General features: G+C 26.4%; 7 protein-coding genes across 10 annotated transcripts in view; 3 read left to right on the top strand and 4 right to left on the bottom strand.

Moving 5' to 3' along the window:
* The window catches only part of LOC122712005 (transcriptional coactivator YAP1), a 14,801-nt gene extending 9,179 nt beyond the window's left edge, over positions 1 to 5,622 (bottom strand). The window contains exon 1 of the mRNA XM_043931278.1: positions 4,621 to 5,622. Within this exon, the coding sequence (XP_043787213.1) occupies positions 4,621 to 5,252 (632 nt within the window). The 5' untranslated portion in view covers positions 5,253 to 5,622. The remainder of the gene's footprint in view (positions 1 to 4,620) is intronic.
* Positions 5,623 to 6,579: 957 nt separating this feature from the next.
* On the top strand, positions 6,580 to 9,952 carry LOC122711998 (serine/threonine-protein kinase 3). Of its 3 annotated transcripts, none has more exons than XM_043931260.1 (10): positions 6,580 to 6,731; positions 7,237 to 7,317; positions 7,428 to 7,608; positions 7,691 to 7,918; positions 8,006 to 8,324; positions 8,400 to 8,533; positions 8,619 to 8,781; positions 8,860 to 8,951; positions 9,068 to 9,262; positions 9,393 to 9,952. In XM_043931260.1, exons 1-10 carry the CDS (start codon positions 6,718 to 6,720, stop codon positions 9,570 to 9,572), a joined length of 1,587 nt encoding a protein of 528 aa, XP_043787195.1. In that variant the 5' UTR covers positions 6,580 to 6,717; the 3' UTR covers positions 9,573 to 9,952. The 3 variants fall into 3 exon arrangements, with proteins under 3 accessions (XP_043787195.1, XP_043787196.1, XP_043787194.1); XM_043931261.1 differs by having other exon boundaries at positions 8,860 to 8,966; positions 9,414 to 9,952; XM_043931259.1 differs by having other exon boundaries at positions 8,860 to 8,966.
* A 1,971-nt stretch (positions 9,953 to 11,923) lies between these two features.
* Positions 11,924 to 14,694, bottom strand: LOC122712003 (sorting nexin-17). 2 transcript variants are annotated; one of them, XM_043931271.1, is made up of 9 exons: positions 14,487 to 14,694; positions 13,941 to 14,275; positions 13,506 to 13,871; positions 13,327 to 13,417; positions 13,009 to 13,259; positions 12,728 to 12,934; positions 12,474 to 12,662; positions 12,292 to 12,384; positions 11,924 to 12,232 (listed from the first exon to the last, which is right to left on the bottom strand). In XM_043931271.1, the coding sequence occupies exons 2-9, from the start codon at positions 13,998 to 14,000 to the stop codon at positions 12,038 to 12,040; spliced, it is 1,452 nt and encodes a 483-aa protein (XP_043787206.1). In that variant the 5' UTR covers positions 14,001 to 14,275; positions 14,487 to 14,694; the 3' UTR covers positions 11,924 to 12,037. The 2 variants fall into 2 exon arrangements, with proteins under 2 accessions (XP_043787206.1, XP_043787207.1); XM_043931272.1 differs by lacking the exon at positions 12,728 to 12,934.
* A 556-nt stretch (positions 14,695 to 15,250) lies between these two features.
* On the top strand, positions 15,251 to 16,473 carry LOC122712024 (40S ribosomal protein S10-like). Its single transcript, XM_043931305.1, has 3 exons — positions 15,251 to 15,357; positions 15,860 to 16,004; positions 16,101 to 16,473. Exons 2-3 carry the CDS (start codon positions 15,861 to 15,863, stop codon positions 16,434 to 16,436), a joined length of 480 nt encoding a protein of 159 aa, XP_043787240.1. The 5' UTR covers positions 15,251 to 15,357; position 15,860; the 3' UTR covers positions 16,437 to 16,473.
* Positions 16,474 to 18,881: 2,408 nt separating this feature from the next.
* On the top strand, positions 18,882 to 22,244 carry LOC122711991 (DNA repair and recombination protein RAD54B-like). The gene is made up of 10 exons (XM_043931245.1): positions 18,882 to 19,159; positions 19,237 to 19,336; positions 19,411 to 19,503; positions 19,573 to 19,702; positions 19,797 to 20,362; positions 20,538 to 21,270; positions 21,344 to 21,503; positions 21,603 to 21,729; positions 21,822 to 22,052; positions 22,135 to 22,244. Exons 1-10 carry the CDS (start codon positions 18,882 to 18,884, stop codon positions 22,213 to 22,215), a joined length of 2,499 nt encoding a protein of 832 aa, XP_043787180.1. The 3' UTR covers positions 22,216 to 22,244.
* A 40-nt stretch (positions 22,245 to 22,284) lies between these two features.
* On the bottom strand, positions 22,285 to 23,685 carry LOC122712019 (enoyl-CoA delta isomerase 3, peroxisomal-like). The gene is made up of 6 exons (XM_043931298.1): positions 23,584 to 23,685; positions 23,170 to 23,336; positions 22,909 to 23,029; positions 22,730 to 22,819; positions 22,513 to 22,653; positions 22,285 to 22,441 (listed from the first exon to the last, which is right to left on the bottom strand). Exons 1-6 carry the CDS (start codon positions 23,683 to 23,685, stop codon positions 22,286 to 22,288), a joined length of 777 nt encoding a protein of 258 aa, XP_043787233.1. The 3' UTR covers position 22,285.
* Positions 23,686 to 24,338: 653 nt separating this feature from the next.
* LOC122712022 (acyl-protein thioesterase 1) lies at positions 24,339 to 26,936 on the bottom strand. Its single transcript, XM_043931303.1, has 7 exons — positions 26,774 to 26,936; positions 26,375 to 26,406; positions 26,238 to 26,303; positions 26,095 to 26,142; positions 25,774 to 26,020; positions 25,534 to 25,698; positions 24,339 to 25,421 (listed from the first exon to the last, which is right to left on the bottom strand). Exons 1-7 carry the CDS (start codon positions 26,825 to 26,827, stop codon positions 25,374 to 25,376), a joined length of 660 nt encoding a protein of 219 aa, XP_043787238.1. The 5' UTR covers positions 26,828 to 26,936; the 3' UTR covers positions 24,339 to 25,373.
* Between the last annotated feature and the right edge of the window lie 168 nt (positions 26,937 to 27,104).

Here is a 27,104-nt window from a genome sequence, read left to right as displayed (position 1 = left end):
TTTTTTTTTTTTCTTTTTCCTTTTCTTTTTCTTCTCGAGATAAAAGTCTTCGAGGTGACACGAGGACGCCGATAAAACGAACGAAATATATCGGGGAAATATGAAATGGAAAAATTGAAGGAAAACGCGCGTATCCGCGTTGTCGAACTGACCCTGAGAACGCAACAGGATGCCGATGTCGCGCAGGCGCGCGCGCGCGCAAGCCCAACTTTCACTGCATTCGAAAATGCATATGTACTGAACGTCCTCGAAATGAATTTACGAGGAAAACGGCTCTGATATATGTCGCGGCGTTCCACTACGCTCACGGATCACCTCTCCTCGTGCCCGTTATCGACAAGTTTGCGAAAGATTCGCATTATTTCTCGCTGTAACACAAGGAAGTAGTCGCGAATCAATTGCCATTTACGTTTCAGCCGCTACGATTATGTTCCCCGTGTAACACATTATTCGATTCTTTGGCCTAACTACGTTCGAACGATTGGAAACAACGATTGACAAACATTCGATTTTCAAACAACATTCGATCACGCGAGAAAATATATATCGGGTAAAAATCAAGATAGCGGAAAGACCGAATGCGACTCGCGCGAAATATGCGCAATAGCTGTTCCTGTAGATTCGTTCTGACTAATGCGAAGAACCTATTCCAATCGTATCCGTATAACAAGATGATGATTCGACTTCCGATGGATTTTCGACGAGTCTGAAAAGTAAAAGAAATTTGGCCGGGAAAAAATTCGGCGGGCATATTTTTAATGGAAAGAGGAATAACATAGTTTGGCAAAGAGGCTCGATAAACGAGATCCGTAGGAGCGAATAAACGGCGAGCCGAGCGAATTCCACTGGTAAAATGTGACTCTGCTCGTGACTAATGTTTCGTCAAATGATACAGTTGGCGGAAAACCTTGGATGCCTGCTCGTCGTGTCTCGTGTGTTCACCTGGCGGTGAAACGTGTTTCTCGAGCTGGCAAGACCTTTCGTTCCGAGGCACGCGTCTACACGCCTCGCGTTTAAACGAACGAGCGAGCGGACGAATGCGCATCGCCGTCTCTTTACCCGCGTCCCACCTCGAAGAGAGAAGAGAGAACAGGCCATGCCGAAGGACTGTTTACGTCCACTCGATGAAAAAAAGAAGAGAGAGAGAGAGAAAAAAAAAAAAATTGCCTCCGGCTGGTTCGCAAAGTCGTTTCGTTTCGTCGGAATACAGTTGCTCCTCCTCGCTAGTATGTAATACGCGAGCCTAGCTAACGGGACCCAAGTATAACATTATACGGCGAGGTAACGAGCAATCTGCCCGCCAACCGCGGCAAACTAAAACTCCGAGGAAAAAATTGTACGTGCTCTTTAAAAAATTTTCACTCAATCCCGTTCACGAAAATTCTCATTTTTCGTGAAAATTCAACGCAAAATCATGTATCAATCGAGAAAAGCGAGAATAAATAATATTCTCTTTTTTCGCGTCTCTCGTTATTTTCTCGCGAAAAATATACTATACCTAGAATGCAAGAGAGAAAACGGTGACGGAGAAAGAGAGAAAAAAGAGAAGAGAGACACTTCCTAGAAGGGTTTCAAGAAATCAGTTTGTTCGCGGCTCGAATCACGTTTCAATTACGCAAATTAGATTCTAATAAGTCCCGCTTCTGGATAAGATCCAAAAGCTCGAAGAGACGGAGCAGAGGTAATTGGACGAACGGCGCGAGAGAAGAGGAATAACAGAGAGAAGACACGGGTGCCGTCACGGCAGTCATTACTGCATAATACAACAACCATGCGTCTCTCGGTTGGCTGCACTTCTTTTACCATCGGCCATTACCGACCAACTCTCCTCGCGGCCGCTGTGTTACGTCTATCGAGGGAATGCAATGATTTTTCTCCTTCCACGCACGACAATTCAAAGTACTACTGGTCCATGATTATGACTATATTCTAATCAACGATTAAACGATATTTACACGTAAAGAATAGGCACGAATCAGAAACACGAACCTGAAAACGATATATAACTCGTCGATACTTAATGATTCTACTCGAATAATTATTCGTTAAGTCGTTTCTTTCTTTTCCTTACTTTTTTATTCCATTTCCAGCATCGCAAATGATCACGTTACCAATAGTTATAGCCTAACCTAACAATTTCAAAAGCTTCGGTGTTATGGAAACATAGATGGCGATTAAAATTTCGCAAAATTTCGAATGGTAACGCGATTAACGAGCAAATGAACGAGGAAACTCGATTCTTAGTACGAAAACACGAGTACGGTTGTGAACTTTTTACAAAACTGGAATTGGCTGTGGAGAACGGCGACGTAGTAGAAATTACGGGCAATAGAGATCGGCAGGATAGATTGCCTAATTACGTTTTTACGTAACATTTCGGTACGACTCCAGGTAGTTCGAGAAATGGATTAAGGACGTTTCGTTATGGAGCGATTAAATAACGATTAATGGAAAAACAGGCTGCTCATTGAAAATGAACGTCAACGAAACATTATCTGAAAATTGTTCGATTCATTGGACGATAATTATCGATGTGTTTTACGACTTTCACGATGGTATCTCGAGCAAAGATTCGTCATGCGGCGACGTCCACACGAGTTTCACACGGTGGAATCGTGAAACGTAAATGGAAACGTAATTTCCCTGAAAGAAATTCCTCTTAAACGGAATGAAACCGCGACGATCTTGGCGATACCGCTTTCGAGCTTGCTAAGTATCGTTTATCGAGAAACCGACTTCCGATATTTTCAAGGTAGAGGCATAGATAGATTTCCTTGAACCGATTGTTTTCATGAAACGAGTTGTTTGAATGAGAAAGAAGTTCGCATTAAGTCGAAAAATTTGGAATACTAAGAATCGAAAAGAATGCTTTGAATGAACAATTCTCACGAACGGTAAAATGCAGTTCTCGGTATTCCGAAAAATCGTCTCTGGTTAAAATGTTCTCACGATTTTTAGCGGCAGGTAGAATTTGCAGGTGAAATAAACGGTTCGAATGCTAACCTCAGGTAAAACCCTCTGAAAGAAGATGCATACATATAAAAGGACGAAGAAACTTCTCGAGTTTTTTCCATCTTCCCTGTGAATCCTTTCTCTCGTGTTAGCAAATAAATAAAAAAAAAAAAAGAAAAAAAGAAAAAAGAAAATACTTGAAAATGAGGCGAAGAACAATACCAGAGAATGCGAATGAAAGCCCTTTTCAATCGGCTTTCAGAAAGGCGAACATTCAAGAGGAGACACGATGAATATTTATAAAAGTACAGATATATATAAACGAGAATCCCTTCGTCTGCAGGTACGTATACTCGTTATCGACGGTGAAACATATCGATTATCAACCCGGGGATATCTCGACGTGACATCAACTACTCGATCAACGAAATCGTAATCGGACATCAAAGCAAACAAGGAGGAAAGTGTAACGCGGTCGATCGATCGACACTCGAAGGAAAACACGTGAACTCGAAGAAATCGAAGGAGGTGATACACGACGATTGTTTAATCTTTCCAATTCTTATATATACCTTCGATAAACGATCGATAAACGAATACATACGAAACGAAATATGTTTTAAAATGGGACGAACGATTTTGACGATTTATTTAAAACTTCTCCTCTTCTGTCTGTTTCGAACAGCTTCTCCGTCAAAAAATTCGTGAAAGATTGGAAATTAGACGCGTCGATTTGAAAAGAGAGAGACGCTTAACGGAGAAACGTTCGAGTCGGTGAAAGACAGATGGGTGGAAGGAGACGAACGAGGCGACAAAGCATACGAGGAGCGTTTCCCACGACAGGTGACACGTGGGAATCCTAGTGACGGTGCAGGTGGATCAGGTTAAACGAGCGAGATGGAGGAGAAACTTGGGGAAGGGACTGGAGGTATCGAGTAGGCGGCACGAGATTGACAAGGAGACCCGAGCAAAGAGAAAGATGAGAAAACGGGATGGCGGGGACAACGAGGATACATGACGAACCGCTCGCGGTGGGGAGAGACGGCTGAGAAATGGAGGAACGAAGAAACAACGATGAGTAAGACGAGGTGGTGATAAAGACAGTAACGGCCTTGAGGTATGTGGGACCCCAACACGGCGAAAATACGAAGCAGCAGTCGCATATACAGCGGTGAGTTGCTTCGATTCGAAGTAGGAACGTTTATTCAATAGTTCTAGGATAGGAACCACTTGGAAATGAGTCAATTATATTGTGAAATCACTAGAAATCACAAGAAAATGTCAAATCGATGCCGGTATTCCCTTCGTATTTTCTCGTTCTCGTGTAACGCCCTAAGAGGATCGAGCAACATGAAACTTACGTTTATAGAGGAAACCTTAAGAGCGTTCACGAGGATTCCGTTGATCTTAACCAATCAGATTTCATAGACATCTTCGAAAAATTTCCAGAAATCGATAAAAATATATATACGTATCGATATAAAAAAAACGAATGAAATGGGCGGGAACGTAAAAACAGGATAGGAGAGGGAGGAAGGGAGGGAGAGAGAGAGAGAGAAAGGGAGGAAGGGAGAGAGAGAGAGAGACAGACAAGAGAGATAGACAAAAAATTAGAAAAAAATAAAATATGAGGAAAAAAGGGAAAAGGTAGAAGAAAAGTAGACTCACTTGAGGAAGTAGATTTGTCCCTCGGGGGTGCGCGCCTGTTCCCATCCATGCGGCAGGGGACCTAGGTCGTCGACCGTACTGATGACGTCGTAACTGCGTTGCTTCTGGTGATGATGGTGACGCGCGTGCGGTTGAGGCGCGTGCTGAGGCGCCTGCTGAGCCGAGGCGTAGGTTTGCTGAAGAGAAGCCGGGCTGCTGTGGGCGCGAGGATGAGCTACGGTAAGGCCAGCCGCGGCCGCACCTGCGGCGTTTGATCCGCTACCAGCGCTATTTCCACTTCCACCAGTAGCCGCACCTGCTGCTCCGGTAGCCGGTGTACCAGTCGCGTTTCCACCGGGTGTTGGCCCACCGCCGCCGACCGCTGCCGCTGCGGCCGCGGCTGCTGTGCCGAACGCCGAATCCGCCGAATTCTCCCGGGAATGCGAGATCGAGGGACTTTTGCTACCCGTCGACGGTGGATTAAAGAAAGAATCTGGTAGATTGCGCATGCGCAATGGTACTTGCAGCGGACGCTTCGAGTCTGGCTTCAGGACGCTGTCGAATAGCGCTTGTAGATCCGATTCGGAGTTTTGATCGATCCTTACCACAAGATTACTCTTCGACAACTGGTCCACGTCCTGGTTCAGCGCCATTTTGGATCACGCACTCTAACGCGCTTCGTGTGTGTCTTTCTCTCGCCCTGTCGTCTCTCTCCTCGTGTGTCCTGTACACTCTGGCTACCTTTCGTTCTTCTTTATTTCCGTCTCTCTTCCTCTTCTTCCACCGTTCTTTCTTTCCTTCTTTTCTTCTTTTCTCCTTTCCGTCTTCTCGGCTATTCTATCTCGTTCCTATCGTTTCCTGTCTAACTACCACAAGGTCCCCTCGTAACCGGTGTCTTCGACAATACCCTCCAATTTCTCGACGAGTAACGTATCCTCCACCTCTTACCGCGATATCGCGCACCAGGAGAAATCGACTCGTTTTGCTAGCCGGCCGTCTAGCAAACGAGTGCTAGCGTTCACCGTGCGTGGACACGCGATTACGTGCAGGGCCTAGAAACTCTCGTGTGTTCAAGCGATGCTCAGGTTTCCGCTCCCTCTGTTGTTCGTTACTCTTACTATATATATGCTGGCGGTATTTTCAAAATTCTTACCGTATTTTCGATTAATATAACTTTATCTATCTTATGTTTAAGTTAAAATAATAATTTAACTATTATTATTGTTTGCTATTAGTCGATTTAAAAGATTCAATGACAAAAAAATTAAAAAATTTATAGATTTTATTATAAGATTAATAAATTATATATGCATAATATATTTTTATTAATACTAATTTTTTATCATATTTTTTAAATTTCTTATTAATTAATTTCATTTCTACTGATCAATTTATTTTTACCTGATTTCAAAAAAATTCGATATAATTCCGAAAAATTGGATTGATATTTTTTGATTTGATGTCATTTCTGTCAAATCTGTTTCATATTATAAAATACTGATTTCTTTTCTTTATTTAAACATCAAGTTTAATTTTATTACATTCAATAGCAAAAGTAAAAAATAATACATTTTAAATCATTTTTCAAAAACCAATATTTTTTCCATTTTAAATGATATTTTCAATTCATATTTTAAGTATAATTTACGAGATGAAGAAAATTGCAGTGTCGCATATGTAGTTACATGATGATTGGTCATTATTTATTTAAATCTTTTTTAAATATAATTCATGTTAATAAACTCATCTCTTAAAAATATGACATTTGATCGATTTAAAATAAAAATTTAATTCTATTTTTATTTTTACTTTTATTTCTATTTGTTTCCTTATGATAAGTAAAATAATAAGTAATGGTAGTATATAATCAATCTAGCCAGTTCAGAGACATTTTACTTTTCGATCAACTCTGCTATCTGGAATATTAGATGGTCAATGGTTTTCGATATTTCGGTTGTATGGTTACTTTAATTTATTGACAAAAATGTAACACTTCTATTTTAAATTGACTATGTTTTTACAACCGGAATGATATCTGTTTTATCCACATTAAGTTATTTATGTAAATATTAAAGGTGTTTTTATTCAAGTAAAAACCTGTTGACACAAAAAGCGAAAATGTCTTCGAAGAGGTATTTAATTGTTTTTACTTCGTGTTTTTCAAACTTGCAGAACTTTACGAATTTGCAGGTGGAAGTTATTTGTAGCTAAGAGGAATCGTCTTTCAATCTTTTGAGCGTTTCACTTGTTATACCAAGCAATTATACAGTATTGATTCTTTGTTTCTTTGTTAACCTGCACATTATCAATTTATTAATATTATTTATTATACTTAAATTTATTTTAATTCTTCTTAATAAATTTTAAATTGGGAAAGTATTAATTTTAAGAATATCTTAATTTATTTTATTATTATAGAAATTAAATGTCTAATATATTTACATTTTAATATTAATAAAAAGTTAGTAAAACTATATGTAGATTTATACAGAAAACTATATAATATATACAGTTTTTACAACTATTTTGTATAATATAAATCTTGATATAAAAATTAAAATAAAAGTAAATCTAAATTCTTATATATCATACAATATAAATATCATTTATGTGATTAGGAATTTTATTTTTTTTCAGTGAATTAAAAAAATTGTCTGAAGAAAGTTTAACCAGGCAACCTGAAGAAGTATTTGATATAATATGCAAATTAGGAGAAGGGTAAGTAAATAAATATATATAGGAGCATATTCAATTTCTTAATAAAATCAGTTTATTAGAAATAAATATTAATAATTTTTAAAATTTTGTCTTATATTTTATTTATATAGATCTTATGGATCAGTTTATAAAGCATTGCATAAAGAAAGTGGACAGGTGCTTGCCATTAAACAAGTACCTGTTGATACAGATTTACAAGAAATTATAAAAGAAATTTCTATTATGCAACAATGTGATTCTCCATATGTTGTTAAATATTATGGAAGCTACTTTAAAAATACTGATTTATGGGTAATTTTAAATATTAACAATATAATAAATAAAATATTTTTATTTATCTTTTGCTTATATTTATCAAAATATAATTTCATAGATTGTAATGGAATATTGTGGAGCTGGATCTGTTAGTGATATTATGAGGTTAAGAAAGAAAACTTTACAAGAAGATGAAATAGCAACAATTCTCAGTGATACTTTAAAAGGTTTGGAATATCTTCATTTGAGAAGAAAAATACATAGAGATATTAAAGCAGGAAATATTTTACTCAATAATGAAGGGCATGCAAAATTAGCTGATTTTGGAGTAGCAGGACAGTTAACTGTAAGCTATATGATTTTTTTTATCATTATATAAAACAAATCTTTTGATCAATAAAATTAAAAACTAATTTTTAAAAATTTTGTCTAGGATACAATGGCAAAACGTAACACAGTTATAGGAACTCCATTTTGGATGGCTCCAGAAGTAATACAAGAAATTGGATATGACTGTGTGGCAGATATATGGTCTCTTGGTATAACTGCTTTAGAAATGGCAGAAGGCAAGCCACCTTATGGTGATATACATCCAATGAGAGCAATATTTATGATTCCAACTAAACCACCACCTAGCTTTAGAGAACCTGATCAATGGAGTCCTGAATTTATAGATTTTGTCAGTGGGTGCCTTGTTAAAAATCCAGAAGAAAGAGCTACAGCAACTGAGCTATTAAATCATGAATTCATAGGTAAAATTTATAATGAAATAAAATTATTATTTTTTTTTTTATTCATATAATAATATCTTATATTTAATATTACAGGTAATGCCAAGCAACCAAGTATTCTTAGTCAAATGATTGCAGAAGCTCACGAAATACGAGAAAAACAAAGCGCACATCGTGCCCATGTCATAAATAATGTGGCAATCAAAAATCAAAACCAAACAGAAGATTCGGTATTTATTTTTATTGATATTTATTATAAATGCTATTATATACAAAAACATATATTAATAAACAATATTTAATGTCGATTATAAGGACGAAGAAGATTGTAGTGGAACAATGAAACCACTGCCAGAAGACACAGGAACTTTAGTACCAAGTCATGATCTTCCAGATACGGGTACACTTGTTTCTGCAATGTTAGATTTGGGAACAATGGTTATTAATAGTGACACTGATACCGAAGCAACTATGAAACGTAAGAAGAAATCGTTTAATGAAAAAAACACTAATGTACTAAAAAAGAATAAAAATAATAAATATTGATTATTCACAGGGCATAATACAGGGTCAGTAGAGTCCGGAAAAAAATACCGGCCATTATTTTTAGATCATTTTGATAAAAAAGAAGCACCTGAAATAGGAAAGGTAAGATTTATACATGTATGTATTTTATAAATTATATATTTTAAATATAAAAATGTAAATATATTATATTATGAAATATATATATATATATAAAATTATTATTTCTCAAATATTAGGGTAATGGACAAATACTTGGAGTACACAATCAAGATAATGAAAATAAACTAGAATTACGAAGCCCCACGGAATCGCAGAGGTTTCAAAGTCACTTACAATTACAGCTTAATCAGATTTCTCATCCTATACAAGAACAGCCTCATAATAACATATCCAAGTTCCAAAATGTTTTTACAGAACGTGATTTCGACTTCGTAAGTAATAAACATTTGTAAATTTTCAAAAAAGATAGAATTAAAATTTTTTTAGTATTTTTAATACTTTTTTAAAATTTAAAATCAATCGAGTGCCACTTTAGGCATTTTTAAAAAAAATTGAATATAGATAAACAACCATATCCTGCAGCTGAAGTTTCTCTCATACGAGGAATTACAGCAACGAATGGCTAATTTGGATGCAGAAATGGAGAGAGAAATAGATGAGTTGAGAAGAAGGTACCAAACGAAGAGACAACCGATTCTTGACGCTATGGATACCAAACGAAAACGTCAGCAGAACTTCTAACAGTTCAATTATTTTTTTTTATGCAAATAAGTGTGATGATGATAGATAAAGGGTGTACAGTTGTATAAATGAATAGATTTTATCTCGTTCTTAATTTTATCAAAGAGAAGAGCATTGTTTATTGATGAAGTGTCTATCTTAAAAAAAAAAAATGAATAATGACAGTTAAAAATATTTTCTTTCAAAACAATGTTCTGTCTCTCTTTGAAAATCAAGTACGAGTAATTAATACTAGCCAATAGCCTCACGTCACCAATGTAAATTATTTTACATAATTTAGGTGAACAAATAATCATTATACTTAATTTTTTATTATTATGTTTATCTATATACTGTTATTATATTATTCTTATAGAGATATGAAATCTTTTTTTTTCTTTTTTTTTTTTTTTTTTTTTTTTTTTTTTTTTTTTTTTTTTTTTTGAGAATTAAAAATCAAAAGAAATATAAATAATTATATTATGTCATTTATAATTTTGTTTTTAATAGAAAAAAAATATCAGATAAGCATCTATGTGAAATTGATATTTGGTTTTCATCTTACACTAGTCACATATTATGCCATTTGATCATAATATTACATTATTTTAATTACATTATTATCATTACTCATACGAAATATGTGCATGGAAGATATCCTAAAAATATATTTATGTAGTTTTATACACTAATATATTGTTTACTTGTATAAAACATTATTATCAGATAAGTGAAGAATTTATTCTTTCTTTACTGCCATAGATATATTACACGTTTATCTGTTGATATAATTAAGTTACAGAATATTCAATTTCTAAATACAAATTGTAAATTTTTTAGTAATATCATTGCACCATGCAAGATTACGATGAGAGTGATAATTTTTCAATGTGAAATATTTAATAAATTAATTTACTAAAATTAGTCTTCCGTATTAGAACATATTTTGATATTTCAATAATTTTTTAATTAATAATAATTTTTAAATTATTGACATAGTCTTCAACAATGGCAAGACTTATGATATTTTTTAAATTTATATAAAATTTTATTTAAAATACATTTTTTAATTATCATATCTGAAATCTTCAAATAAGTTATCATTTTTATATTGGTAAAAATTACAGCACATATTTATGTAAATCATACCATAAAATCAATAACGCGTGTATGTATCGTTAAGAATATTATAACATAATGGAGTAATTCTTTGCTGACGTTGGGCTATTTTTCAAGTAGCGAAAATAGATTTATATTACTTAAATACTATAGCCGGAACTGACTTTTTGTTTATTTAGAAAGTAACAATACAGAATAACAACATATTTTTGATATAGAAGATATGCACATTATGGTCGAAAAAGATTCAAATATTATTAAATCTAGTCTTTATATGGCCCTACCATGACATATACAAGATTATTAAAACAATAGTATTGAGTTTCATCATTAATGAAAAAAACAGATAATTAAGTTATATTTTTTAAAAAAATCTTACTATTTGAAAAAAAAAACACATTCATTGCAACATACAATATATAAACATGTTGCAATAATCTAACAAAAACAAATAAATTTTATTTGTGTAAAATTACATTTTGATAGAACATAAATATGTTTGTAGTAACAAATTTTCTATGTTTATTTTCCACGTGTATTATTAAAATACATGTATTATTAAAATACAAAAAGAAAAAAATCATGTGGAAATAATATTGTAAAAAAATAGTTATGCATTTCCATATATTTATCTATTATTCAACATTGAAAAAACACGATAAAATTTTTTTTTTATAAGAATTTACATAGTCTATGAAATAGAGATCTATGATATTTATGAATATAATGTATACATGTAGAAGTCTATTTCATACGACAATAGCGAATCTGTTTATTTTTCGTGTTAGAAAAATGCTGTTGTTTTATACTACAGTTTATAATTATTTGTTTAGGAAATCATTTTAATTTTACATTTTTCTTATAAATTGTATCATTCTCTATATGTTTGGGCAAAATATACAGACTGAAGGCAGAAAATTGTCTTTCAAACAAAAAATTACCTATCTAGTTAGAATTATAATCTCATTACATAGTGTAACGTATGAATTATTTCTGTTTAGTATTAAAATAAAGTATATTTTAATTTTCATTTAAAATGAAACAAAATGAAATACAATTGTTAATATAAGACACTGCCTTTTACATATTTGATTTGAACAATAAAGTATTACATATACTATATTTATTTTAGTTTTGTTTATTTATTTCATTAAATATTTGCATTAATTTTAATAAATGCTTTTATTATCAATAATATATTTATATATTATACAAAAAAATTGTTATAGATCCGTTGACATAAAAGTTTTATATTTTACATCATTTAAGCATAAAAAATAAAAGTAGCAAAAATACAAGTTAATACAATTTAAAAAGTTTGAGGTATTTATGATATATTTTTTATCTCATAATTCCAATTTATATATTCATAAATCATCATCACCGATCATGCGAAATGCATTATTTTCCTTAATATCATATTCCAATGTTTGTTTTCCTTGAACCTTATCACTTATATTATTTCTCACATCACTAGATCGTTTTATTTTTACTATTGATAGTCTATCTGCAAGTTTCTTCATAATTGGTTCTGATTTAGAAGGTTGTTTAAAATAATAATTCTAAAATAGAACCCAAGAATATAAATAAATAAAGTATAAATAATATTAAAGTATCATACCTTCTTACTATCTTCAGATTCTTTAGAACTTGATCCTACTGTAATACTTTGTCCATCTCTCATAACATATGTCCAAGATTTTTGTGATACCTCCTATGAAAAAATAGTTTAATATTTAATAACTAAATAACAATAACAAAATAATTATGTTTATTAATTAATAGTATTTTCTTTTTATTAACCTGAATCTTATTACTACTATCAATAGTCTTTGATAATAATTCATCAATCATAGCTTGCAAACATACAGACATTAAAATAGCTTGTTCCGATATAATTGTAATCCACTGTAATTGATTTTTAGCAATTAAATATTCAAAAGATAACTCTAAACTAAAATCATCACTTTCTTCACCTCCTCTTTCAGATCCCTAAAATTGAAATAAAACAAGACATAATATATATAAAAATATATGTTTTTTTTACAATTATTTACATTTTGTAATGTAGTTATTCGCCAACAACGCATTCGTGAGACTTTAAATACTTTTTCATGTTGCTCTTCATTAAATAATATGCGCAAATTTAATTCATTTCTACCTATAGCAATTAATACTCTTGAATTTGGTTGAGGATAATCACAAAAACATGGAGCAAATTGAATATATCCATAATATTTTGAACTACGCACTATATCTAAATACTAAAATAAAATTATTATTAAACTTAATATTAGTTGTTATACTTTAATATAATATATTCTATATATAATCATACTTCTTTTTCTTTTCCTTGTTTTTGTAAAACATTGAGTTGATTTTTTAGTTCATCTGTAATATGAATCCATCCCCATTGAATTTCTGCAATTGCTTGAATATATAACAAATTTGTTGCCACTTCATCATTCATTAATTTAAGATCATATCCTATATCCCAATAATTTTTTCCAAGTATAATTCTACTTCCTATAATATGTAGATGTTTAATTGTTATAAAAGGAGATTCAAAATCTTGTAGTTTTCGTAATACTAAAAAAATGTATAAAAAGTAAATTAATTGTTAATCATATATAAAATATAATAAAGATATACTCACAGTGAATGCTATTTGCTTCATCTTGAGCAACAATAAATAATACAAAATAAGAATAATATTGTTCAGATAGCTTAAGTTGCTTGTATACTTTCTGTTAAATAAAACATATGAATTAATATTTAAATAGTTTGTGTTTTATAATTTTATTATATAGTTATATATTCATATGGCAAAATTACCTTTAAAACTTCACCTGAATGATCCCTTGTAGAAACATTTATTGTTCTTTTGCAACCATTCATAAGAAAAATGTCCATAACTTCATTGTTAGATGGTCCTCCTATGGTTTCTTGTTGAGCATTTAATAAAAATCCATTTAGCATTCCTGAATTATTAACAACTGGATTTTGTCCAATTGTTTGAATATATTTTTCCAAAGAAAGACGACGTTCTTCTTGTTGATTTGTTGTTAAGGGAAAAAATTTTTTAGGTGGAAATAATGGAAGAGATATATCTAAATCTCTTGTTAATTGTTCATGAAGACTATACAATTGTTTATATCTCACAGTACAATGAAATAATCCATTTATATGAATGTTATAACCCTGAAAATTAAGATAAAATAAATATATATTAATGTAAAATTACATATAATATATAACAAATATACTCACAATATATGTATTACCAGCTGCATCAATAAATTCTTGTGTATCTGGTATAGAAAAATGCATTTTTAAAAAATATAATATTAATGTTTTAAATCTTTTCTATAATCAAAATACATTGTATAGAATAATAAAATATAATAACAATTTAATAAATTACAACTATTTAATTGTTTTTTACAAATATGTTAATTTTCATAAATTTTTAACAAAATCAACATATGTAAAAAGATAATCCAAAATGTATAAAAATATCTATATAAAAAATTTCACATTATGTATAATCAAAATGTAGTTGAATTTAGAAATGCATATAAATATATTGCCAAATGTTACTCCATCTGGAAAATAAAATAATAATAAAATACAAACAAAATAAATTAAATAAGAATTTAAATATCTTCTAACCTAAATTTAACGAATATTGTTATAATTTGAAGTCAAATCCATATATTTTAAATTATATATAATAATATTTTATTTTTACATTATTTCAGTAGATAATAATTACACAATTATTAATTACGAAATACTTAGATATTGTCTACTTACTTTATTCTCATTATTTATGACGATAGGCGTATTCGTTTTACACCCACTCAATAACTATATTTCTAAAAATTAACACTGACGCATTTTTTATAGTGATTACGTTAATATATTTATTAAAATATTCAATACTATAGTTCAATATAATTTATAAAGTGTTTGTTATAAAAAGATATAAAAATTTCATAATTTATATTTCTAAATCAAAAAGTATATAACTATTTATATACGATTTTATAAATTCATGTTATAATCTTATTTTTTAGTATTTTAAAATTCATTTAATTTTTCTCATTCTTAATATTTTGTTTTGTAATTTCATAGGCGCCACGGCGCTCTTATTAATACCTTCTGTTTTTGAATGTACTAGATTAGAGACTCATTTGAAAATTTCAATTTGAACAAAGCTTTCAATAAAAAAATATTTTAATTTTTTATTATCAAAAATTTACCTAAAAATTTGAATTATATTTACATTAAATATACTATTTGAATGCATTAAATATCTCTTCTTACATTTCTTTTATTAAAATTATAAAACATTAAAAAAATAAATTCAAATATTATATTTTATATATAACATATAACATGAATTAAAAAAAAATAAAAATTTTTAATAAATATTAATAAATTTAATATATAAATTATTTTTAATCTAAATCAAATTAAAATAAATTTATATAGCGTTTTCATTAAATATTTTGTATTTCCGGTTAATCTCGAACGATATATCGATTTATGGTATTCAAAGTATCGAATGTACGAAACATTTCTTTCCGATAAAAGCCTCATACTGAAACGTCAAGTATGTTAGATATTTTAAATATATCTATTTTAATCGTTTGCAATCTTTGATTTTATAAAAAAATACGAGGTTTGTTAAATTACTTACTTTTTGCCAAATTGAAGAATTTTTATATAAATGGTATTTTTTTTGTTAATATTAAAATAAACGATATTGAGGTTAGAACTAATTTAAAAGAATGTTTGTCTTTCTTTTATTTATATCATAATATTAATTTATATCTTTAATGTTTATAATATTAATATATAAAAATAAGAAAAGAATATTTCTTCATAATAACTTGAAAATATTAAAATTATTTGTGATATATAAAATATAAAAATTAAGATATTCATTTATATAATTTAAATATAATAAGATTTATATAACCTAAAGAATTCTCTTATAATTTGAACAAATTTTAATTTTTTTTACTTATTTAAAATACGTTCCTAATCCTATCTATATTTAATTTTTTGATTGAATCATCTTGTTTTAAAATATATTTATTTTATTTTATTTTTTATTTATGAATTAAAATTATATTATTTTAATAACAATTAGATTTTAATTTTTTTTCTATTATTTTCAGAATGTTGATGCCAAAAAAAAATCGTGTAGCAATTTATGAATATCTTTTTAAAGAAGGTGTTATGGTTGCAAAAAAAGATTATCATGCACCAAAACATCCAGAATTAGAATGTATTCCTAATCTTCAAGTTATTAAGGCTATGCAGGTAATATATGACATGAATATATATGATTATTTTTATATTGTTTGTTTTTTATTATTTAACTTATTATTATAATCAAATTCTTATGTATTTTTCTAGTCTTTAAAATCTAAAGGATTTGTCAAAGAACAATTTGCTTGGAGGCATTTTTATTGGTATTTGACAAATGAAGGCATTGAATATTTACGTGGATATTTGCATTTACCTCCTGAAATTGTACCTTCCACACTTAAGAGACAAACAAGATCAGAAACAACAAGGCCAAGACCTGCAGCAGGTGCAAGAAGTGAAGCATCTAGACCTACAGAAGATCGTGCTGGATATAGACGAGGTCCAGGAGGTCCAGCAGGTCCTGGTGATAAAAAAGCTGATGTTGGTGCTGGTACAGGAGATGTTGAATTTCGCGGTGGTTTTGGACGTGGTAAACCACAATAATATTTTAATGTAAAATAATAAATAAAATTTAATAATATATATGTCTAATATTTTAATTCCTTACTTAAATAATAATCTTGATATAAAAATTTTAATATAAATAAAATAATTAAATAAATTTAATAAATAACATCAAGAAAAGTAAAATCAAAAGAACAAATTTATTATAATAATTCTTTACATCTTTTATTGCATTATAAAAGTATACATTCAATTATAAATTGTATAGTTATATTATTAATACATAAATTTATAAATGGAAGCAAAAAAAACAAGTAATTTGTATACAATTATAAAATACAACTATTATGTAAACAAATTTTTAACAAAAAATCATAGCTAGAAACATTACAAACAAATTTGAGCTAATGCAAAAATTTTATTAAAAAACTTGTAACCATTTCATCAAATGAAACAGGAATTTATATAATATTTGTATAATACATAAGTTTTCCTTTTATAATTTTCTGAACTTTCAATGTAAAATTTCTCAAGCTGTTTTTGACTACTGTATCAATATCTCATATTTTCTCTTAATATGATGAAATACTAATACCTATATTCAATGAAAAAAGATATTTGTAACATAAGACATGATATATTTTGTTCATTTTCCATATACTATGTTTGATAAAATAAATACATAAAAATTATAAATTACCATTAGCAAATTATATACTAAATGTCTTCAACATATTGAAATGAAGTTTTGAATTAATGTATTAGCGCAATATATGTTTCTATCGCTTGTCATAATTATTTATAAATATTATTATATAATTAATTTTATATAATTTTCATATCATAATGTAAAATACTTTTATTTTTTCATTCAATAATTACCAATTATACTCTGCTTAATTATTTATTTAGAATAATTTATGAACAAAGTAATGAATGATTCATTTAAAAATTTTAATAATTTTTGTAAAATGATTTGGGAAATTTATTCAAATTAAATAAACTATAAAAATGTTAATTTTTTAGATATACAATAACATACAATAACAAAATAAAATTAACATTTTTAAATAAAAAAAGTGTTATACACAGTGTATAATTAGACAATAGGATTAAATTAATGGAATTAAACATAAATATATGTACAAAAAATGTATCTTAATTCTATAATATTAAACTATTATAATTTTACATTTGGAAGTTCCTTAATTTCATGCAAACTTTTTGTAACCTAGCAAATTTATTCTTTTGTGTATATAAATACATATCATTAATACATATATGTACATACTCATGTATATATGTACATATATAAATACATATACCATGTATAACACCTAAAAACTACAATTAAGATTATAAAATCATATTTGCATATTATTAATAAGATTCATATATATGTAATACATATGAATTCTATGAATAGGTTATGTTATTAATGAATTAATTAGACATATCCTTCTAAAAAAAATAAAGATGGAGGCATTTTTTTAATTTAAGAATAAACATTCTAATAACCTTAACTATTGTCACATCTCACTGTATCACAATTTGTACTCCAAAGGAGACAATTACCAATTCCACTATAACAAATTAGGAAAACTGCAAGAAGAAATACTAAACTACAAACAGTACATGGTTTTCGTTCTAGGAAGAATCCAATTAGATAAAGAGCCATAAACATGACATGCGTTTGCAGTAGTGCTGGATTTACTGGTTTTGGTATCAGTAGCACTGGAATTAACCACTGTAGGCAATACATCCTCTTTATCTTGTTTTTAAAGATGTATTTAAACTAGTTATTTCATCTATAACAAAACATCTGAAAAAAAAATAAATAAATTACTTTTCTTCCGTTTATTTATAAATTCACTTTTTACACGCACTATAATCTTTTTGTACCTTATATGGAAGCACTATAATGTTCTCGAAACATCTCGTCCTTCAAAATTGAAACAATTGGATTATACATATGTATAATAGTACCTTCTCACATGCTAGTACAAATATTTCTACTCTGAATTTTTCCAAATATGAGATTACACACATTTACAAATTAAATAGGAATATACAGCTTATACTTACTAGTAACAGTCTTACTGTTTCATGAAAACAACCTTTAAATTATTTTAGAAAATTAAAAAATTATTTTAAAAAGTATCTTATAATTATTTTATATAATTTTTATAAGAATTAAAATTACTATTTATTATGTTATTTAATTTTTTATTTATTTTTTTATCTTTATATTAAAATTCAAATTAAGATGACAAGTTTGCTTCATAGTATTAATTTAAAAATTTCTATTCTTTTACGCGGGAATAAGTAAAATTTTATCAAAGTTTACAAGTATAATTAGAATAGTAATAGTGTAACTTATTTGAATATTTAGAATTGTGATTAATATGTAATAATAGGCATTACGTTGATATTTTCGTTTTAATAATTTAATAATAATTTTAAATAAAATATAAAACATCTAATATGTATCGTAATAATTTAAACAAAAATTTAAAAAATACTTCAAAACATCAACAAATAACATGTACTAATTTCAAGAAGAATTTAGAAAATATTAATACTTTATCGGAAAATTCACAACAAACTTTTATTAGAGATACAACAAAAATTCTAGATTTATTTAAAAATCCCATTACAAATTGTAAAAAAAATGTACAAAAAGAAAATGTTTCAATTAAGAAAGAAGAAAATACAGTTACGATTGAAAAAGATATATCCATTATTAGTGATATAAACAAAGTGTATGTATATTACGAATATTTAATTTATTTATTTAGTAATTTTATTTATTAATATATATAATTATTTCTTTTTATAGCATATTTAATGTATTAATAGGTAAAAAGACTATGAGAAAACATAAAAAATGGGATGATGATGGAACATTGGAAGTTATAGGAAAACATGCAATCTTAAAGGTAATGTATTTAAACAAATTATATATATATTTTATTATTGAAAATATTAAAAAAGTTATATATTTACAATATAGGATATAGAAGGCAATATTATTCATAAAACCATAGTTAATCCAGAACTTTTGATAGAAGGTTTTAGAATGTACATAGATAATAAAGAAATTGAGGTAAAAATAATTGAAACATATAAATAAATTAATGATATGCATATAAATTAATCATCAAAATATTTATAGATAATTGATAAAGTACTGCCCAAATATATGCTCAATAAATCCATTCCAGAAAAAATTTCAGAACCACCTGCAAAGAAGTTAAAAACATCAATTTCTAAACCATATCTTCCTTTAGAATGTTTATATAAAGGTAGTAGTGTATTAAAAGAATTATTTTAAATTTTTTATATTAAAAGAATTTATATCATAAAAAAAAATATATCAATTTTTATGTTTTATTATAGAAATGAAATTGAAATGCAGCCCATTTATAATGCCATCTGTAAATATTTCACAGGATTGGACAAAAAATATGTTACAAAATGAAAAAGAAGTATCTGTAGATACTTGTTTAGTAAATGTACTTAGACCACATCAACGTTATGGTATTGTATTTCTATATGAATGTATTATGGGCTTAAAGATACCTAATTATTTTGGAGCAATTTTGGCTGATGAAATGGGACTTGGAAAAACATTACAATGCATTACAATTATTTGGACATTATTAAAAAAGGGACCATATGGATATCCAATACTGAAATATGTATTAATAGTCACTCCTAGTAGTTTGTGTAACAATTGGAATAAAGAATTTAAACATTGGTTGGGTTTTCATAGAATATCTCCATATGTTGTGAATGCTAAAAATAAACCAAATAATTTCAAGAAACAAATAAGAAATTCAGTTATGATTATTAGTTATGAAATGCTTATTAAATATCAACAAGAAATTGAACAAATAGCTTTTGATTTAATTATATGTGATGAAGGTCATCGATTAAAAAATAATGATATAAAAACAACAAAGGTATTACTTTCAATATTCAGTTTTATTGATTAAAAAAAGAAAAAAAAGCTTAATATTATAAAAAATGTTATATTTAAAGATATATGAAATTATATAAGATATATGAAATATATAAGATATATGAAATTATATTTAAGATATATAAGATTTTAATATATTACAAATTTTTTCCTAGATTTTGAGTAATTTGAATTGTAAAAGAAGAATACTTTTAACTGGAACTCCTGTACAAAATGATTTGCAAGAATTTTTTGCATTAATTGATTTTGTAAATCCTGTTATATTGGGTAGTAGTTCTGAATTTAAAAATTATTATGAAAAACCTATAGTTGCATCACAATGTCCTAATGCATCATGTCATGTTATATCTCTTGGAACTGAAAGAGCTAGTGAATTACATGAGAAGACTAAATGTTTTATATTAAGACGTACACAAGAAATAATTAATAAATATTTACCTTCTAAGCATGAATTAGTTATATTTTGTCGTTTATCAGAAGAACAAGAAGATTTGTATTCAAAAATCACAAATTTATGGTTTAATAAAAATGTATTACCAAATAATAATATACCACATTTAACTTTAATAACAGCTCTTAAAAAGATTTGTAATCATCCAGAATTATTTTATAATGAAAAAAATGATCTATGTTTGAATAAAGTTTCTATAAAAAATATTACAAGAAAGGGATATTATGGAAAGATTTCAATTGTACAAACATTAATAAGAAATTTAAAAAAAACTAATGAAAAATTAGTATTAATTTCATATTACACGCAAACACTTGATTTATTAGAAAGAGTTTGTAATATGGAATGTTTACAATTTCTTAGATTAGATGGTAATACAACAAATAGTACAAGATCCAAAATTATAGAACAATTCAATTCAACAAATGATAATAATAGTAAATATATGTAATGTTATATTTAATTTTAGAATTAGCATAATTTTTTTAAATGTTTATAAAATGTTTGCAGAAGTATTTTTATTAAGTGCAAAAGCTGGTGGAGTTGGATTAAATTTACCTGGAGCATCTCGACTTATATTATTTGATTCAGATTGGAATCCAGCATCTGATTCACAAGCTATGGCAAGAATTTGGAGAGATGGTCAAAAAAATGATGTTTATATATTACGGTTTGAATATTTTTCATAAATTATAAATAAAAATATCAATATATCAGAAATATTTTTATAATAATATATATATCAATATATTATAAACAAAATTTATAGATTACTGACAACAGGTACTATCGAAGAAAAGATTTTTCAAAGACAAATTAACAAAGCAAGTTTAAGTGAAACTGTGATAGATTTAAATTATTTCTCTTCTATTAAATTATCTACGAATGATTTAAAGGTTTGTTTCATATTTTAAATTAAACATTTTTTTAAATATTAAATATTTTTAAAATAATATGAAATAATACATAATGTGCATAATATTTATAGGATTTGTTTACATTAACAACAAATACAAATAGTTTAACACATGATTTAATGAAGTGTTCTTGTAATGGATATAAAACGTCAGAAGAAATATCAAAAGAATCACATCAAGAAAATAATAGAGAATATCAATTTCTTATAAAAGATAAAATGCCAAATGTCAAAAATTTAACAATAAATCAGCTTTTGAAATGGGAACATTATCAACAACCAATCCCAAACAAAATAATTCAAGTAAGAATAAAATAATAATTTCATATTAAATATCATATAAAATAGAATGTATTAATAATGATTGTTTTTATATATTTTATAGGAAATTATGCTGTCAGAAGTGTCTGATAACATAACTTTTATATTAAAAAATTCTGTATTAAATAAGACAAAATTAAATTAATAAAACAAATATTTATATTATATAAAAAATATATTATATATAAAGTATACATAATGGAAAGTAGAAATATTTAAATTTTGCTTTTATGTAATATAAAATTTTTTAATCTTTCTATAAAATCAGAAGATTGTATATGTTTTATAAGTTCAGTACATTCTTCTGCATTAACTTCCAATAAAATGTTCTGATTCCATTTTTTAACTAAATGTTTAATTGCTAATATAGACTGAAAAATAAAATTTGAAATAATTATATCAGTATACTGTATTTTTTTATATAAACTTTATATTAACTTACCTTTGATGAAAGTTTAGTTAATTTTTTTAAATATATCCAAACTTCATCTAAACATTCATATTTATATATTTCACTAACTAAACCATATTGTTTAGCTTCAAATGCATTCATTTTATATCCTAAATATAACATATCACTAGCCTAAAATTTTTTAAAGATTTTAAATTAATCACAATTAATAAAACTTATTATACTTATATAACTTTAAAATTTGTACTTTAGATTTTCCAAATATTTTAGGAAATGTATATGTAGAACATCCTTCTGCAATAAGGCCCAAGCTTGTAAATGGAGTTTGAAAGTATGCCTATAACATAAAAAATATTGTAGAATAATTATAATTTAAAATATATATATATATATATGAAAGTCAAGATATAAGAACTACAAAATTACTGTATCTGATGCATATGTTATATCAAATAATGGAAGTATTGTCACCGCAATTCCAATTGCAGGACCATTTACAACAGCTATTAAAAGTTTGGGATATGTAATTAACATATCTATAAATTTTCTGTAAAATTATTATTGAAATTTAATAATAATATATATTTTTTTTAATAATAATATTTTTTTAATAATATTGAAATTTATAACAAAAGTTTTAAGTATTAAAAATTTTTTATAAGATTATATAATATTTATAATACTTACTTAAAATCATTAATGATACTTTTGATATCAAAAACATCTTGATTTGTTAATAAAGAAATAAAATCATTTCCACTACTAAAAAAATTTCCAGTACCAGTCAAACATACTGTATGTATAGTATTATCTTGAATAGATTTATGAAAGATTTCTAATAAATTTTTATACATCTAACAAAAAATTTATTATTAATATTTCGGACGAATTTTTTATATTGTTATTATTTTATTATTATGGAATAATTGATCGAATTATTATAAAAATTATATTTAATTTTGATGTTTTAAAAATTAAAATCTAAATCTTATGACATGTAAATGAGGTTATTTTAATTCTATAATATAATTTTTATATTCTTAAATAGAATATAAAAATAAAATTAGTTAAATATCAATAATAATTTTAAAAATTACGTACAGAATTGGTAATAGCATTTTTCTTTTCTGGTCTATTTAATGTAATTTTCAACAAACCATTTTCAACGCAATATATAATATTAGATGAATTTTCATATTCCATTATATAAAATAATATTTAATATGGATATCCTTTAATAAAAAATAAATTATATGATCAATATTATATGATTAATTTTAATATTAAAAAATATTTATACAAGTTACATAAATATATTTAATAGAATCGTAAATTTTTCTAAAACTATTGATACGATTTAATAAAAAATTATATTATTAAATGCAATTAAATTATAATAATGTAATTATTTGATATCATATATTTAAAAATACATCATCATTTAATAGATAAATAATATTAAATATAATATATTTCCTAAACTGATTTTAAATATATTTTATTTTTTCTTTTTTTCGAATAAATCAAAATTTATTTAATCAAATAATAATAATAATTTCCAAAATAAATTAAATATAAAAATATAAGTTCAAAAATATTGAATATTATTAGTGTTTCAATATATTTCACAGAATAATAAATTATTTAATTAAATGTTAGTGGAACATATCTTTTGCACATAATTTACATAAATCAAAAATTTTATTGTATTAGTAATGTATACACCATAGTTGCATTGGAAAAATTATATCAAACAGATAAAAGATATAATATAACATAAAAAAATTCATTATATATTTACAATATTTTTATTATATATTTTTAAGTAAATATTAAAGAAAAAAAGTAGCAATTTAATAAATATGATTTGTTCTATTTTAATAACATAAGTAAATATTACAAATAATCATTCTTACTTTTTGTTATATAACTAGTATTGCTTCTCAGTTAAATACTTGCTTGTTTTGTAACTGATGATAATCGCAATTTTTTTTATTCTTAATAGTACTATTCAATTAAACCTAAAATATAAGTACTGTAAAAGTAAAACTTTTGCACTATATCTATAATCATATCTGAAATACATATTTCTTCATGACTAGCATTTGTAATATGCTGTCTACTAAAAATTATCAAGTTTATTAATTTTAAAATTATATTTTGTAATCACAGATTACATAGCCATATTACTGTCCCTAGATATTTCTAGAAAAATTATTATGTCATAAATAACAATATCTGTACATTATATATAACTCATTATAAAATTAAATATTATTAAAGTAAATATTATAAAGAATATTTGATTGCTTTTACAATTAAATATGTAAAGAATGAATAATTTTTTTAAAATAAAATTAAATAGGCAAAAACTATTCATTAGAAAGAGGAAGATTTATTTGGAAATAGATAATAATTATTTTCTATCAAAAAAATAAAAATTTAAATTTAAAATTTACTTGCTTTTATATGAAATGCATAATACAAATAAAACCAAATAAGCTACAATTCTATAAAAAAAAAATGCATTTAAGATAATTTGCTTCTTAATTTATCTTTCATGTATAATATTTAAGCTTTTAAAATTAGGTGTAAGAACCTTATAATTCATATTGTAAAAATTGAAAATAATTCATATTAAAAATTAAAAATATTATAATAGTAACTTTGGTATTTTAAAACACAGAAATAATTCATTCAAATATAATTTACAAAAATGATAATTGATATTTTGCTTTTTTTTAAGATTAGAAACATTTTCACCTACTACTGTCTTTATTCTTTCACCAAGCATTAGAATTAAGTAGCAGTGAAGTTGGAAGTAATTAATTCTTAATAAAGAACAAATAAAGTAATAAGATTTTAAAATATTGATATATTTAATAAAACTATTACGGCTTCAAAACTTTTTCAATGAATTTCTTCATATCACGCATTTCCTGTGAAAGTAATAAGTACAATCAAATATATTAATTTATATAATGATTAGTACTATTTTATAAAACAAGAAAAAAAATGAAAAAAATTTTTTTATATTAAAAAATTCTCTACCTCATCACAAGATGCATGCATCATTCCTCTATATGTTTTGAATTCTGTTTGTGTCATAAATTGTTTAAGAACTGATGCAGTCAATTGACCCCATCTATATGGCACTATTGGATCACAATCACCATGACATTGAAGCAATGGAGTATTTTTATTTCCTATTGCTTCCTATAATACATGTTATTAAAAAATATTATATACTTCATTTTAATGTAATATAAAAATGTATATAAAAATACATACAACTGGAAATTTTTGATGTAAAGGAAGCCAAGCTGATAAAGCTATAATACCAGCTAAAGGTTCTGGAAATGTAAGAGCACTATATATAGCAAGAGCACCACCCTGACTAAAACCTCCAAGAACAATACGTTTTGTAGGTATTCCTGCTGCAACTTCTTCTGCAATTAAAGAATGTACCATTTCTGCAGCTCTACGAATACCTTCTTCATCTTCAGGACCACTTGGTTCCAAAGATCGTAAATCAAACCTAAATTCATTACACATGTAATTAATAAAATTATTGTCAATTTGCATTATAATTTGCATATGTAACTTATTTACCAAGAAGGCATTCTAAATCCTGCATTTAATGTTACTGGCATTGTAGACCTAAAATGATAAAACTAAATGATATAATTTACTTAAATAAAATTATTGAAGTTTTGTTATTTATAATATATTATTTTTACTTTAATTATACATACGCAGTTGGACAAATAACTTTAATATGAGGAGATCTTACTGCTCCCATAGAACTAGCCCAACCATGACTATAAAATAAATAAATAAAAATTATAAAAGATTATATTAATATTATTTAATTACATATATTATTACTCACCCTGTATCACCCAATCCATGGAAAAATATAAGCTGAAATAAAAGTTAATATTATGTAGAAATATATAATTAAATAATATAATTATTTAAATATATTATATATATATATTATATTATACTATTAGTTTCTTCTATTTTTTCAAATTTTATGCACATTAAATAAATAAAACTGTTTTAAATTATTAAGTTTTTGAAAATTATCTTTAATGTAACATTTTAATTTAAAAAAAAATATATAAATTAAATATAAATTAGAAATACAAATTATAATAATATGGTATATATATTTAATATTTATATGATAAAATTATATCAAGAATAATTAACTTATGGTTAATTAAAATCACTTTGCATCAATCATAACCAAAAAAGAGATATCTTTGAGAGATTTTCCACTTACTGTTGCTGTATGTCTGGCTGTAGCTGCTATTACCACAGGACTCACTGTTGTCATTATTCGTCGCTTTTTTGGACGGGCCACGAAAAAAATAGGTAAAATATATATTAATCCTGTAAAAATCGTAAATATAGAATGGCGAAAGATTCTTCTTGACACTGCTTGAAATTCCTCAAAGCGAATAGAGAGGGATAGAAGTCATGCGCATGCTTTATGAAACTACTTTTAAATGAAAATTCAAATTATTATGCAAATCTATAGAATTATCTATTATCAACGCATAATTACGTATTACGTATACTTATTTCTTTATCATCAATAATATATAAGAAAA

Source organism: Apis laboriosa, unplaced genomic scaffold (genome assembly GCF_014066325.1).
Source record: "Apis laboriosa isolate Shangri-la unplaced genomic scaffold, ASM1406632v1 scaffold18_cov149, whole genome shotgun sequence".
NCBI classification, from domain to species: domain Eukaryota; kingdom Metazoa; phylum Arthropoda; class Insecta; order Hymenoptera; family Apidae; genus Apis; species Apis laboriosa.
This window is presented reverse-complemented; position numbering and strand designations above follow the sequence as displayed.